Raw genomic sequence first — 13,826 nt, 5'->3', positions numbered from 1 at the left:
TTATGGCTGAGAGCCTAGATCAGCAGAAAGATCCATTAAATTATGTATGTCGCTACTTTACGAAATACACCTGCGATTTACATCTAGGTACGACCTCAAACCTGCGTTGTACATGCTTTCGTCTTGCCTCACTGAGTATACATCTAGACATTACCATGAGCCACGATCGACGTATTGGTATATAGTATACTACATATATATCCTTGCCCCTTTGAGGCTGGGATATAATATTATAATGATAGTTCAATGCGAACTTATCACTAAAATCAAGATCCTTTAAAGTGCTGTATGATCAAGTTGGTATGTTTGAGTACATGAGACCAACAATGGACGAAGCTGCCCTACACATTGATGCTGACGAACTGAGGACCAGAAACATACTTGCAATCATATTTCACAGGAAGCTATCTAGCATCTGGCTAAAATCCAGTTTGGCAAGGTCTATACTTGGGTTTAAAGTACCTTGCACCAATGCATCGCTTGTCCCAGGACTAAGCGAAGTGCCCCATAGACCATCGTCATTCTCAGCAGCAGTAAGAAAATCATCGAGGCTGAGAGTCATCTCCATTCCATCGAGAATGCCAAAGCCACCAGCTCTATCAGGCATGATGCCGTTGTTGAGCCAGGCCTCACTGGGTTGAGGTGACTCCCTTGATGTATTCGGAGTAGCGAGTATAATAGGACTGGGCATACGGCCTGTGTGACGAGGGGTGGGCTGGGGCGTAGCTTGAGCCGTACGTCCCTCTTGATTTGGTGCGGAAATACCGAGCCGAACACCCGCTTGTTGTAAACCGCGGATCATCTTCCACAGACGTCTTGAGACATACGACCTCTTGCTGAAGCCCCGGACCAGATCGAGAGCTGTATTGAACTCCTGTCGTACGGTATCTCGATACACAGTAGGCTCGAGAGCAACGGCCAAGAAGATAACACCAAGAGCAGATATCAGAAAGTGATTAAAACAAACTTGTTGTGTTTGATAGATATCAGTAGTTTGGTTAAGATGATGAAGCTTCTGAATCATGTCCTTTGCGATGCTGACCAGCATTTTGACCTGCGAGGTATCCCTTGCGGGTCGAGGAACAGCATGCAGCGCGGATTGGTGTAAAAGGATCTTCATCTGACAAGCTCTCAGATATAGAAGGATCTGTAAGCGATGATGCCCTCGACCGAGAGCAGGGGCTCCATCTTCAGGGAGTTTAAGTATTGCGGGTATCTCTTTGTACCAACGCTCCACGCTGTAATGGAGAAACTCAATCTCGTCTCTGGGGACGTTGGATGCTGTGCTACCCGCGTTGTAGAGTGTCGCCCAAACTTTGGCGCCAATCCGGTTATACGCTACCATGGCGTGAAGATAGGGGACCTCGTCATCCTGAGGGAGTTAGTAAAGGAGCGAAGAGTGTCCATTGATGTGATGTCGGCTGTGACTTACTGGCCACGGGATGTTTGAATCGATGTCATTGCTTTGGATGATAAACGGAAGCCCAGCACCAAAGCTCCATCGTCTGTCTAGTGTATGTACACTCCAAAACATTCTAATGGCCATTTTTCTTTCGAAAGGCTCCTTGAACATGTTAGTATACGTGGTTGCTTGATGTAGCCCAAGTTCGAGACATGAGCGCGCAGGAATTCCGATAAGTCGCCATGCCTGGAGATCGTCACCGGCGAGAAAAGAATGGATGGCCTAGATGATAGTTAGTATTGTGAGAAAAAGAACGGTAGTTTGACCTTCCATTAAAGTGAAAAGGTGTATTGATTGAAGCGATGGAGACTCCCAAATTTTACTTGAGATCCTTTCTTGCGCTTTGGCAAACAAGGCATTGCCAAGTCCACTTGAACCACTTGTTTCAATAGTCAGTGCCGATGAGAGGGCAAGTCGCAAGATGTCAATTTCGTCAGCAGTAATAAGTGGCGGTCCAGGAAGTGAAGCAAAGGCGAACCCAGATCGAGAACCAGCTTCCATGGCATCATAAAGCTTGTGTGCGTTATCGACCAGCCCTGATAGTGTCAAGAAGGGATACGAGTTTCCGATTTCTTCTTCGTAAACGTGACATAACCGCAAGGCTTCCTGTTTGTCGATGAGCCAGAGCGGATCAATGGTTGACTTGGTGAAGTTCCATGAGTCAGGCGCTATTAGGGGTCCATCTAGGAGCGGTTCGGATATATTGGCATGGTCGCAAGACTCAGAATCCCCAGCCCTGGAGCCTTGGGCTTCAAGATGCTGTCTGGCGAGCTTCAGGTTGAAGGTATAGTTGACGGTGGGTTGGCGTGGCTGACCAGTCGATGACGGCGTGATTGTCGGAGGTGTCGTATGTGCATGTATTGCCAGATCAGTTTGGTCCTCCTGAGCAGCTGTCGACAGTGCATGACGCGAAAGCGGTCGTCCCACAAAGGCCTGTGACGCGGACTCTAGCCCTTGTCCGGGGCTCACGACTGTTACAACGCTGGTACGGCGGTCCTTTCGCAACTCTTGAAGGTTGTCTTGGAGCTGGGCAACCTGCTGACTTAACGATCTAATAACCTTGGTGGACCTGATACGTCAGTTTCCGAAACCTGATATGCACGGGTACGGATGAGGAGGAAGACATACGAATCTGACTGGCTTGTCGAGGTGGAGGGTGCATAAATGCCTGTACTTATGTCAGAGATTGTGCAGTATTCATCTTTACCAGTCACTTACAGTTGAGAGAATGCTGGACACATCGCGCGCATGGGTTCTGCCCATTGCATTTGCTTTTACGTCTTTTACATTCATTGCTACAATCAGAGGTTAATCGAGACGACCATGTTGGTGACTGATACACCAAAACTGTCTTACCAAGCTTTGGAGATGTACTTGCCCCGTTTAGACTTGGGCTTCTGTGCGCGTTGAGGCTGTGATCCTCTCGATGTGTTATTGTTGCCCTGAGAATGAGAAGAGGTCTGGACTTGGGTTGCATCAACTTGATCATCTCGATCATTATTATCGTTGCTTAATGTCCCATTACCTGTGACCTCCCCTGAAGTCTCGCCATTATGGCCTCTTACTACTGACCCCGTTTCCTGGTTGGGTGGGGTCTGAACGGTCGACATGGCGAAATTCGGTGATGTCTTTGTGAAATGGTACGATAAATGGCGGTAGCGGAAATGGAAGATAATTCCGGGGGCTGTTTGATCTCTTAAGGGAATGATCGGAATTGGATGACTAAGTGCGGGGTACACTAACTTAGCTACGGTCCCAAATCTGCTAGTCAAGATAGGTTGATAGGCGAGATAGTGGCGTCCATCGTCACCGTATAGTTTTGTATTCTGAGGTCTACTGTGGCATTTCCATAACGATTCTGCCCTTCACCTGGCCTTTCTCTAATTCCCTTGACATTATATCAATCTGATCAAACGGAACAACTGTAATCAAAGGCTTCACTTCGCCCCGAGCTGCAAGTTGAAACAGCTCTTGCATTTCAGGAAGAGTGCCAACAGCACTGCCGATGAGCCTAAGGCCTGGCAGGTCGTCAGTTCGAGTTGGTTTGGTAAAGAAAAGAAAAGGATGACTTGCCTCGACGGACCATGTCCAGCGGCGAAATGGGGAGGTTTTGTGGATTGACGCCAATACAAACTACGGTCCCTGCGTTCCGCACACATTGAGCTGCTTGCTGGTAGGCAGCGATGGATCCTGCTGTGCAGATTACACCGTGAACTCCTAGAGATGTGAGTCTTGTGACTTCTGTTGGTACCTGTAAGAGGTTCAGTATTTCTAGTATTTCCGAAACAAGCGGTCAGCGATGACTTACATCTTGTGTTACAAAGTCGATAAAGTGAGCAGCCCCAAACTCAAGACACATCTTCCTCTTGTCTTCGCCACTATAGAAAAGTCATTAGCCAGTTCAGCTATAATTATTAAGCTAAAGGTAACGTACGTATCAACAGCAATAACGCGATAGCCTTGCGCTCTAGCAATCTGCACTCCCCTAGAGTGTCAGGATTAGTGAGAATAAACGCACAAAAGTGAATGCGACGCACAGGTGTCCCAATCCACCACCTGCACCAGGGATCAGCAGCCAATTGCCAGTCTGTAAGTTGCATTTCCTGATAGCCGAGTACATAGAGATACCAGCTATGAGATCGTTAGTTATCTTTGTTTACGGACAGCTATTGCGGACCGTCTCACGTACCACAGAGTAAGGGTGCAGCGATCTGACTCTGCAAGTTGTCAGGCAATGGATGTACGAAGCCAGCGTCAACGGCTATGTATTCTAGACATGTCTTCAGAAGTCAAATTCCAAAGCATGTGATAGTTTCTTCTTACGCTGGAAAGTGCCAGGGAGATCCTATAATGACGTAAGCGAAGCGTGCAAAACATGGAGCGAATAGGATTTACTCTGCCTAAGTTCTGTTGCTTTGGGCATGATGTATACTCAACATCGCAAACTTCGCACTCCATACAAGGGTGACTTAGCCACCTAGAAGGATAAGCTGAGGTGTTATCGTATACGTGCTATGAGTTGCTTACCCTAATCCTACTCTCTTGTTTATCATATGCGTGGTTGCTGCGGACCCGGCTGAAACAATAGTCAGTAAATACCCAAATCAGATATTCTGAAGTTATACCATACCTTTCACCACGATACCAACTCCCTCGTGGCCAACGATATCTGAGATCAGTGGCAGCGTGCCATAAACCCGATTGAGATCAGAATGACTAGCAAATGCCAAATTGAGTCACTGTCCTTCACAGCCTTTCATACCATGGAAGAATACTTACCATAGCCCTGAAACTAATAGTTTCACAAGGATTTGGGTTTGGGATAGATGAGGAACAGCCTGCCCATCCTGAATGATGAACTGGGCTTCTGGTCCAGGGTTCTGGACTCGTGCAACTGTTTGTGTTGTCGGGATATCTGTAGCATCCATAATGGTATGGGATTGAGATACTCGTCAAAGGTGCCATGAACGAATCTACGAACTAATAATCATTACAATAACATCGTTGTGTTAAGCTAGTATGATGCTACTGGATGATTGCACGGCGGAAAGTAAAAAGTGCGGAAACAACTTCCGCCCCCCCAATTTCTCTCTGGTTATACCTTACTCTAGATGCCATCAAGATGGGAACAAGTTACACAGGCCAAGGGCTAATTACTCCGTTGCCTCCGCATCTAAAGCTCCGAATTCATTGGCGAAGGATGAGGCTTGGGTCTTTGCAGGCCTAATCTGCATTGCGGAACCAGTTTCCGGATAACTTCCGCTCGCGAGGTTCATCCACATCCCGCTTTTCCGCTCAGAGAACGAGAACAAAACAAATCTAAGACTGGCATGGAATTTTGACAGGCCATAGTAGCCCGAGGCCCGCATTCGGTTCAGGCACCTGAGCAAATGACAGTGTATGATGCCTACCACATATTTTGGTTCCGTTATTCTGGGGTAATTATTCTGAAAAGTCCGGGGTTCTTACATACGGACATGGTATAAGAAAATTCGGCTCCATGGCAGACATAGCGACTTGTACTACTGTCACATCCTCTGTTATCTTTGGTCAAAATGTTTATCGTCGAGTTGTTCAAGGCCCTCTCTAATGAGTTTGCCTCCCGGCCATGTCAAACAGCTGTGACAACTGTGCTGGCGTCGTTCCTCGCTTACATTGTCATCAATGAGTACGTGGCAAGGAGCGCTAGGTTGGCCGCTTTCGATGGACCGAAGCGACTTCCCATAGTAGGGAACCTCCATCAATTGAGGTCGAATGCGGCAGAGAAGTATCGTCAGTGGGCAAAGACCTATGGGCCAGTATACCAGATTCAACTTGGCAACATTCCCATCCTCCTAGTCAACAGTGCTTCCGCTGCGAGGACAGTCTTTGGAACAAACTCATCAGCGACAGCGTCTCGTCCCGAATTCTACACATTCCACAAGGCACTTCTCCATCGCAAACTACTACTATATGGCATCCCCGGCTAATGCGATCTAGCTTGTGTCCAATACCGCAGGCACCACGATTGGTACCGCTCCATACAACGAATCTCTCAAACGAAGGAGAAAAGGAGCTGCTTCTGCTCTCAACCGACCGGCAGTCGAAACCTACATTCCCCATCTCGATCTCGAGACCAAGGATTTTATCGCCGAAGCCTACAAGTTCGGAAAAGCTGGAACGGTCGAGGTTGATCCCTTGCCCCTGGTCCAGCGGCTCAGTCTCTCACTGGCTTTAACACTGAACTGGGGAACACGCATGCCTAGTTCTGAGAGCGACCTACTCAAAGAGATCACCCACGTTGAGGTTGAGATCAGCCGGTTCCGAAGCACGACAGACAACTTACAAGACTATATCCCCCTTCTGCGCTTAAATCCCTTCTCGTTTGGGCACAAAAAGGCTGCCGAGTATCGTGGTCGTCGAGATGCATACCTGGGCATGCTGAACCGTGGTCTCGAAGAGCAGGTGAGCAAGGGAACACACAAGCCTTGCATCCAGGCAAATATCATGCTGGACCGAGAGGCAAAGCTCAACGACGTGGAGATGATGTCCATCAGCCTTACTATGCTGTCCGGTGGATTCGAGACTTTCTCAACGGTGACTACCTGGGCTATCGCCTACCTTGCAACTCATCCAGAGATCCAAGACAAGGCGTACAAGGCCATCACAGACTTACATGGCTCCGATTATCCGCTGTGCGATCCTAACGATGACCAGAAGTGTGACTATGTTCGCGCTCTTGTTCGGGAAAGTTTGAGGCAAGTAAAGGCCGCACCAAGGTAGTCTGAGCTAAATGTCTAACGTCTAAGCACAGGTACTTCACAGTTCTTCGCTTATCCCTCCCTCGTGCTACCAATAAAGACTTCTACTACGAGGGAAAGTTTGTACCAAAGGGAACAGTAGTGTTCCTAAACTCTTGGGCATGCAATATGGGTATGTTATGGCTTCTGTTGGTCAGCATAGACTAACACATCTAGATGATGAGCTTTGGGAGGATCCCGAGGTATTCCGTCCCGAGCGCTGGCTAGAGCATCCTGACCATCCCATGTTCACCTTTGGAGTGGGATACCGCATGTGTGCAGGCTCGTTGTTGGCAAATCGAGAGCTATATCTCACCTTCATGCGCATGATCGCTAGCTTTGAACTCTCTACGACGGACAAGATCGATACTAACCCGCTGACTGGGGTCGAGGACTTGACTAGTCTTGTGAGCACTCCGAGAAAGTATCGTGTCACTTTCAAGCCACGAAAAGATGCAGTCTTGAAGGCTGCACTTACACGGGGGGTTTAATGAATAAGCAGTGGGTTACGTGTCGTTGGAAAGTCCAGCTCTCCCAGCTCGCCTTCACTACTCTATGCAGGTATAGTGTATAGGTAGAAATTGGCAGTAGAATAAGTCAAAAGGTTACCTTGCATTCTCTATTTCGTCGTGTGCATAGTTCATAGTCTCTGGGGATTTCGGCCTGCAACTGTTAGCCGCTGAGGTAATAGTACCCTCCTTTCATGATAAAAGCTTTGACGTAGGCATTGGACATCTGTCTACGAGTGAAACTATACTTTTTCTTGACAAGCCGTGACAAATCGGTACCTAGAGACTGTAGGACGATGTTGAGTTTATTTTTCCCCCCCTTACCGTCAGCCTTATGAGGCTATTAAGCTTCTAACTTTATATACGAAGGCTTAAACAATGAGGCTCCTATAGTAAGCCCGTAGGAGAATAAGCCTTGACATGCAGAGAACCGGGCATAGATAAGCTTTTAGTAAATATTAGGTGGTTTATATTACAGTTCTGAGGATGTAAAGCGTTTTAGAACTCATAAATAGTCGGGCGTGCAACAGAAAGTAAACGACAAGCGGTATAAATTGCAACCCAGGCGATTCCCAAGTGTTTAATTAAGTATCAACACTACTGCTCAAACATCTCGGCGAACTGGCACTCACAAGGTGTATGTGAAGCCATCTGTATTCTCAATAATAAGCTTTCCCTGCCTCTGAAGCTGATTATTGCGCCGAAAGACAACGGTAGTAAAGCCTACAGAGATAAAAGTAAGACTTGCAGCGATCAGACAGGTGTAGAGCCCTGGTCTGAAAGAGTGCGTTAGTCCAAGATATGTACGCAGAGAGCGAAATTCTGATCAGGCTTACCTGTAGCCAGGCTTATCCTGACCTCGAAAGACAAGACTGGCGATAATACCACCAATGCCGCCCATTCCAACAATCAGTGCAGAACAAAAAGCACGACGCCACTGGCCAACAATGTTATTAGATTGGTATGTCAGTGTCAGTGGTAAACACGCATTAGCACCACCAACCACAAAGTAGGCTCCGATATAGCGCACTACGTTGTCATAATGGAAGCCTAGCAAGGATAGACCGATGATCTCAAGGATTGAGTTCAGCATGATAAACGGCCCTCGAAGCTTGTACTTATCCGATAACCAACTCTCTGTTAGTCCAAGTACGCCGCCGAATATGTAGCACTTGAGACCATTAGTCTGGGCTAAGGAAGCGAAAGGATTGGCATATAACTTACCGGGGCATTTAGTGTTTGAGCCTCTACAACAGAAAACCTAAGCCCATCTCTCAATACAATGGGGAGGAAATAAGCAACAGCATAGATGACCAGGGACGTCAGACCAAAGTTAATTGCCAAGATCCATACTTTCCAGTCAAGAGCATTCTCAAGGTACGGTCGTAGGGAGAATTCTGTAGAGTGAGCATCGCCTCTGTCTGCATCAATGCGACTGACCATGATATCAACCTCCTCAGCTGTTAGAAAGCGTTTTGTTCGGCGGGCATTCTCCGGAAAGTCTACAATGAAGATGTATCCAACGAACCCGAGCAAGGCCGTAACAACACCTTCCATGATAAAGATCCAGCGCCAGCCTTCATACCCTGCAAGTCCGTCCATTTGCTGAAGCTTGGAGATCATTAATACTTTAGTATCAGAAAGGTTTGCAATAGGGATCTTGAGAATACTTACCCCATACGCAAGGACACCCCCAAACCCGCCAAAAACGTTTCCAAATAGATAGAAAAAGGCAATTCTGATAGCTACTTCATGCCGGACATACCAGGTACTGATGAGAAAGACGGAGCTTGGGAAGAACCCTGCCTCCAGCAGACCTAAAAGTATTCTGAGGCCAGCAAGGTCCTGCCAGTGATGAGCAAAACCGAAGGCAAGCATGACAATGCCCCAGGCGATGCAAATCCCGGACAAAAACCATCGTGGGCCAATCTTGCGAGCCATAACGGTCATAATAGGCTGGAAAAGAATATAGGCTGGAAAGAAAAGAAGTACGATGATCGACTAGAAATTGAATAATTAGGTGATGATATAAGGCTGTGGATATGAAGGTAGCATACATAGTTCATACCGCCGAGGTCGATGTCTTCGCCCATACCTGCAACGACCCTATATTCGTCAGTGATAATCTACATCAGCGGTGGCTCAACTCACGCGTATGCAAGGTTCTGACGATCAATCTGGCAAACAGTATATAGAACAGCGATGATGATGCAAAGCCTCATGTCGACCTTGCGTCTGATTTTGCGAACCCGATCGTTGAGGTTGTTCATGGCGGCGGCTTCAACAGACCCGACAGCATATTCGACCTGTTCGCTCGCAGCATCTTCTGCCTGCTTCTCAGTGGAGGAGGCCATATTCAATGGCCTGTGGTATTGAAAAAAGAGGTGAGGTAGGCTTGGTCTTTCTTCTTGGACAGAAGTATGACATGTATGGGAAGCCGGACTGTGCCCAAATGAGGAGGATGAGCCAGTTTTATGTGTAAATCGTTATTTCCACAGCATTCAACCACCACCTACAAGCCAACTATCAGCCGGATTGCTATGAGTTCACACCAAGAGTGCTTATTATTGGGCGGACATAAATATCCTGTACGTGAGTCTAACCTGCATGACCAACAAGATCTACCCCGGATTTCAACCCTAGGCAACTCTCACATTGCCATTCTAATCCTAGGCAACCCCGCATCATGCGGAACCGGGACATCATTCCGTTTCATCGGAACCTCGATAGCGAACCTCGATATCGAGGTAACTCGAATATGCCTAGTGCCACTGAGAACCGCCGGAAAAGAGATTGAACTCTGATGAAATGACGGAAAGAGTTCCTATGATCTATTGTGGATACGAGGTGGTTTTTGCCAAGCATCCTGATTAGGGTATCTATCAATCCTTTTATGTACCCTGGACTGCCTACTGGATTGCCAAATTATGAGTAAGAGTGTTGTACAACTTCAATTTGTTCTTTGATATTACCCAATCCTAACGAGATGGCCCTGGATGCACGGACAATTGACGAGCTTGTGAGGCTCAATGCTGAGCGCAACAAGGACCATGTGGCAGTGATCGAGTCGCCTGCAGGTGATCAAGATCCTCAGTCATACACGTCCAAGCAAATCGATGACTTTGCATTTCATGTTGCATGTGTTTATTCTGAAAGATACAATTTGCGACCTCGGACCTCATCTCGTCAAGAGCCTAAAGTTGTAGCTTTGTGCGGTATCGGGGATTTTGAGTATCTCATCACTGCACTCGCTATCGCCAAGCTTGGTCATACTACTTTGTTTCTGTCTCCAAGACTGCCTCTTGAGAGCTGTGCTGGACTTCTAAAAGTCTCGAATACCGCTCTGCTTCTCGTTCAACAAGCCCAGCAACGTTTGGCGGATTATCTAAACAGCGATTCTCCTGATGTTGCAACTGGAGCTGTTGTGCCGATCACTCACGGCTGCAGCTCAGAGAGCGAGCCAAGCACCAATTTGACTGCAACTCTCGATATTGAAGCGGAGAGAAACACGGCAGTCTGGATCCTCCACTCAAGTGGCTCGACTGGTCTTCCCAAGCTGGTTCAAGTTCCCAACGGCGCTGCACTGCATCGCTATACGGCAAATCTCGGTAGTCTTGGACTCGACACGCTTACTACTGTACCACTCTATCACGCATTCGGAATGAGCAGCTTCTTTCGTTGCTTCATAAGCCAAAAGACCATCCAGCTTTACTCGAGACTCCCCATTACGACCAGTTGTCTCTTGCAAGTTACACATAATCGGACTTTCGGACTGTTTTCTGCTGTGCCCTTCACTATCAAGCTGTTAGCAGAGTCAGAAGAGGGTATGCGCTTTCTGCGTGGCTTCAATGTTATTACGACCGGTGGATCACCAATGCCGGAAGATCTTGGCAATGAGTTGGTCCGACAAGGGGTTCGGTTGGTGAGCGTCTATGGATCGTAAGTTTCATCTCTTTACTAGATCATCTTCTGTTTTTCACTAACTAGGCGCTCAGATCAGAGACCGGTACACTCCTGACTTCGCTGCGCCCAGCTGGTGACCATGAATGGAGTTGGCTACGAGTCCCTGAGGAAGACGGCCATCTTCTCCGGTTTGAACACCGAGGATCTGGCACTTACGAGCTGATCTGCACCAAGGAATGGTCGATGCTGGCGGATTCAAACCAGGAAGACGGTTCATGGAGAACTAAGGACTTGTTTACCAAGCATCCAGCCATTCCTGGTGCATTCAAGTACGTCGGAAGATTGGATGATATCTTGGTGCTTGAGAATGGTGAAAAGTTCAATCCAATCTCTGTCGAGAGTGAAATCTCAAGCTCCCCGCTAATAGATGGATGCATCATCTTTGGTACAGGGAAGCCAGCAGCCGGTATCGCTGTGATCCCTTGCGAGGTAGCAGACCACCTGACCAAGGACGAGTTCCGGCTCTTACTGAGGCGCACTATCGATAAGGCTCAGGCCTCGTTACCCATGTATGGCCGAATCACGGAGGACATGGTTCTTTTGTTACCTAAAGACTCAGTTGCTCCCCGGACGGACAAAGGAACCATTATACGGAGCAAGTTCCTAAAGGCCTATGAACAGCAGATCCAGGCCATTTATGAGAGACAGGATGCGGCTGTTGAGTCCAGACAGTACACAAAAGATGAGTTGTTCAAGTTCTTGTCAGAGCAGCTCATAAGAGTTTTACACTTGTCTCCAGGGGTGGAACCCGGCCACAACCAAGACTTCTCAACTTTTGGTCTGGACTCTTTGCGAGCGATGCAGCTTCGCAGCGCCATAATGAAGCACGTTGACCTCGCTGGAAACAAACTTGTTATCAACGTGGTATTCGACTTTCCAACAATTGAATCACTGGCCCTGGAGATATCGAGGGTTAGCTCTGGTGCAGAGGCCACCAGTCTTGACGCCAAGGACGAACAGGACGCGGCAAATATGCTACAGCGATATGCGAACTTCAGCCCCCAAACAAGAGAACCACGCAGCGGACGCAACCTGAGCCAAAATATTGTACGTAAAGTTAACCTTGTGATCGATTGGATTATATTACGACTACTTACTCTGCAACAGGTCCTGACCGGAGCGACTGGCTCCCTTGGGGCACATCTACTGGACAAGCTGGCCCTCTCTTCATCTGTCCACACTGTATACTGTCTCGTAAGAGCAGCTTCCAATGCTGATGCGCAGCAGCGAGTCGAGAAATCACTGGAAGAGAGAAACTTGAGAGCAAACTTTCCAGAAGAGCTGCCGCAAAAGATAACTTGCTTGGCGTCTGATCTCTCAGATATATACTTGGGTCTCGGAGAGAACGTATTTCGCTCCATCGCTAGAGACGTTGATACAGTCTATCACTGTGGATGGACCGTCAACTTCAATCAGCGTTTAAGCACATTCGAGAACTCATGTATAGCAGGCGTTCGCCATCTGATAGATCTCTGTTTGGCCGACTCCGGTTCAGACGCACCGCGTTTCGTCATGTTTAGTTCCATTGGCACGATCATGGGTACTTCAGAAGACGTCATCCCTGAGAGACTGCCAAAGTCTCTTGCAGAAGCAAACCGGACTGGATACTCGCGCTCCAAGTGTGTCGCAGAGCAAATCTGTGCCAAAGCTGCCGCTGAGGCTGGTCTTCCAGTAGCCATCGTCAGAATTGGTCAGATTGTTGGCGATACTATCAATGGCGTCTGGAATACATCTGAGGCGGTGCCATTGATGATCAGATCAGCTCAAACGATCGGAGCACTGCCGACTTTACAAGAGCGAGTCCGATGGCTGCCTGTCGATGATGTGGCACAGATTGTTATCGAGATTGGATCAAGCGATGCTATAGTAGCAAACGAGGCCTCTGTCTTCAACATCGTGAATCCTCATACTCTCAAGTGGACAGAAGACTTGCTCCCTCTGCTGAACCAGAATGGTCTGGCCTTCCAAGCCGTTCCACCTTCCGAGTGGCTCAAACGACTTGAAGAGTCTGCTCTTGACCCCAAGGGAAATCCGCCGAGAAAGTTGCTTGAGTACTTTAGAAGGCAATGCCAGCACCAGGGTAGTGATGATCGCGAGTGGGAGACAAGTAGGGCAGAAAAATGCTCCCCGACCTTCAATAGGTCGCGTGCACCGAGTCCGCAGTTGATTTCGGTCATACTTGACTATTTCACAAGGTCCTGGAAGATGTAGATATGTAATAGACACCGAATATCTTACGTCAGCTGTTTTTCATACCGGCTATGCTAAGTGTGCCCTTTGCGGAAGGTAAATGCAGACTTGAGCTGCAGAACCTTCTACACACTTTTTCGTGACGTAGTTGGCACAGGCTTTTTCTAAATAGTGCAATTAACCTGATCTATTACGTGTGATCGCAGCCAAAATGTTGACCTTATTGGCTGCAATCGATTACTAATTAAGGTCAGCTGGGCCTTGCCATCCTTTCGAAGGTAATGCAGCCCAAGAACCTCTCAGCTCATACATAACCTACACAAATACCAGCATTCAGATACCATGCTATCCAATAGACTCAGTGCACCACTGGGATTAATGCATGATAAGTGAGCTACATAACCAGAGATTTGGAATACGCAT

General features: G+C 47.8%; 5 protein-coding genes across 5 annotated transcripts; 2 read left to right on the top strand and 3 right to left on the bottom strand.

The window, feature by feature from the left end:
• Positions 1–394: 394 nt before the first annotated feature.
• Positions 395–3,072, bottom strand: FPRO_08764 (uncharacterized protein; the record flags this gene model as incomplete). Its single annotated transcript, XM_031222468.1, has 6 exons — positions 395–1,372; positions 1,433–1,684; positions 1,718–2,531; positions 2,591–2,630; positions 2,681–2,757; positions 2,819–3,072. 6 exons carry the CDS (start codon positions 3,070–3,072, stop codon positions 395–397), a joined length of 2,415 nt encoding a protein of 804 aa, XP_031087924.1.
• Positions 3,073–3,399: 327 nt separating this feature from the next.
• On the bottom strand, positions 3,400–4,890 carry FPRO_08763 (uncharacterized protein; the record flags this gene model as incomplete). Its single annotated transcript, XM_031222467.1, has 11 exons — positions 3,400–3,480; positions 3,546–3,713; positions 3,771–3,840; positions 3,897–3,947; positions 4,000–4,093; positions 4,152–4,232; positions 4,286–4,307; positions 4,358–4,439; positions 4,490–4,538; positions 4,593–4,678; positions 4,742–4,890. The coding sequence occupies 11 exons, from the start codon at positions 4,888–4,890 to the stop codon at positions 3,400–3,402; spliced, it is 933 nt and encodes a 310-aa protein (XP_031087923.1).
• Positions 4,891–5,517: 627 nt separating this feature from the next.
• Positions 5,518–7,232, top strand: FPRO_08762 (uncharacterized protein; the record flags this gene model as incomplete). Its single annotated transcript, XM_031222466.1, has 4 exons — positions 5,518–5,826; positions 5,942–6,703; positions 6,751–6,874; positions 6,919–7,232. The coding sequence occupies 4 exons, from the start codon at positions 5,518–5,520 to the stop codon at positions 7,230–7,232; spliced, it is 1,509 nt and encodes a 502-aa protein (XP_031087922.1).
• Positions 7,233–7,878: 646 nt separating this feature from the next.
• FPRO_08761 (uncharacterized protein) lies at positions 7,879–9,604 on the bottom strand (the record flags this gene model as incomplete). The annotated part of the gene is made up of 6 exons (XM_031222465.1): positions 7,879–8,026; positions 8,087–8,421; positions 8,475–8,861; positions 8,925–9,251; positions 9,308–9,356; positions 9,402–9,604. The coding sequence occupies 6 exons, from the start codon at positions 9,602–9,604 to the stop codon at positions 7,879–7,881; spliced, it is 1,449 nt and encodes a 482-aa protein (XP_031087921.1).
• A 632-nt stretch (positions 9,605–10,236) lies between these two features.
• FPRO_08760 (uncharacterized protein) lies at positions 10,237–13,424 on the top strand (the record flags this gene model as incomplete). The annotated part of the gene is made up of 3 exons (XM_031222464.1): positions 10,237–11,189; positions 11,246–12,260; positions 12,321–13,424. 3 exons carry the CDS (start codon positions 10,237–10,239, stop codon positions 13,422–13,424), a joined length of 3,072 nt encoding a protein of 1,023 aa, XP_031087920.1.
• Positions 13,425–13,826: the final 402 nt, after the last annotated feature.

The sequence above is a fragment of the Fusarium proliferatum genome, assembly GCF_900067095.1.
Source record: "Fusarium proliferatum ET1 genome assembly, contig: FPRO_scaffold011, whole genome shotgun sequence".
Taxonomy (NCBI): Eukaryota; Fungi; Ascomycota; class Sordariomycetes; order Hypocreales; family Nectriaceae; genus Fusarium; species Fusarium proliferatum.
Note: the sequence above shows the minus strand (reverse complement) of the source record. Positions and strands in the feature narration are given on the sequence as shown.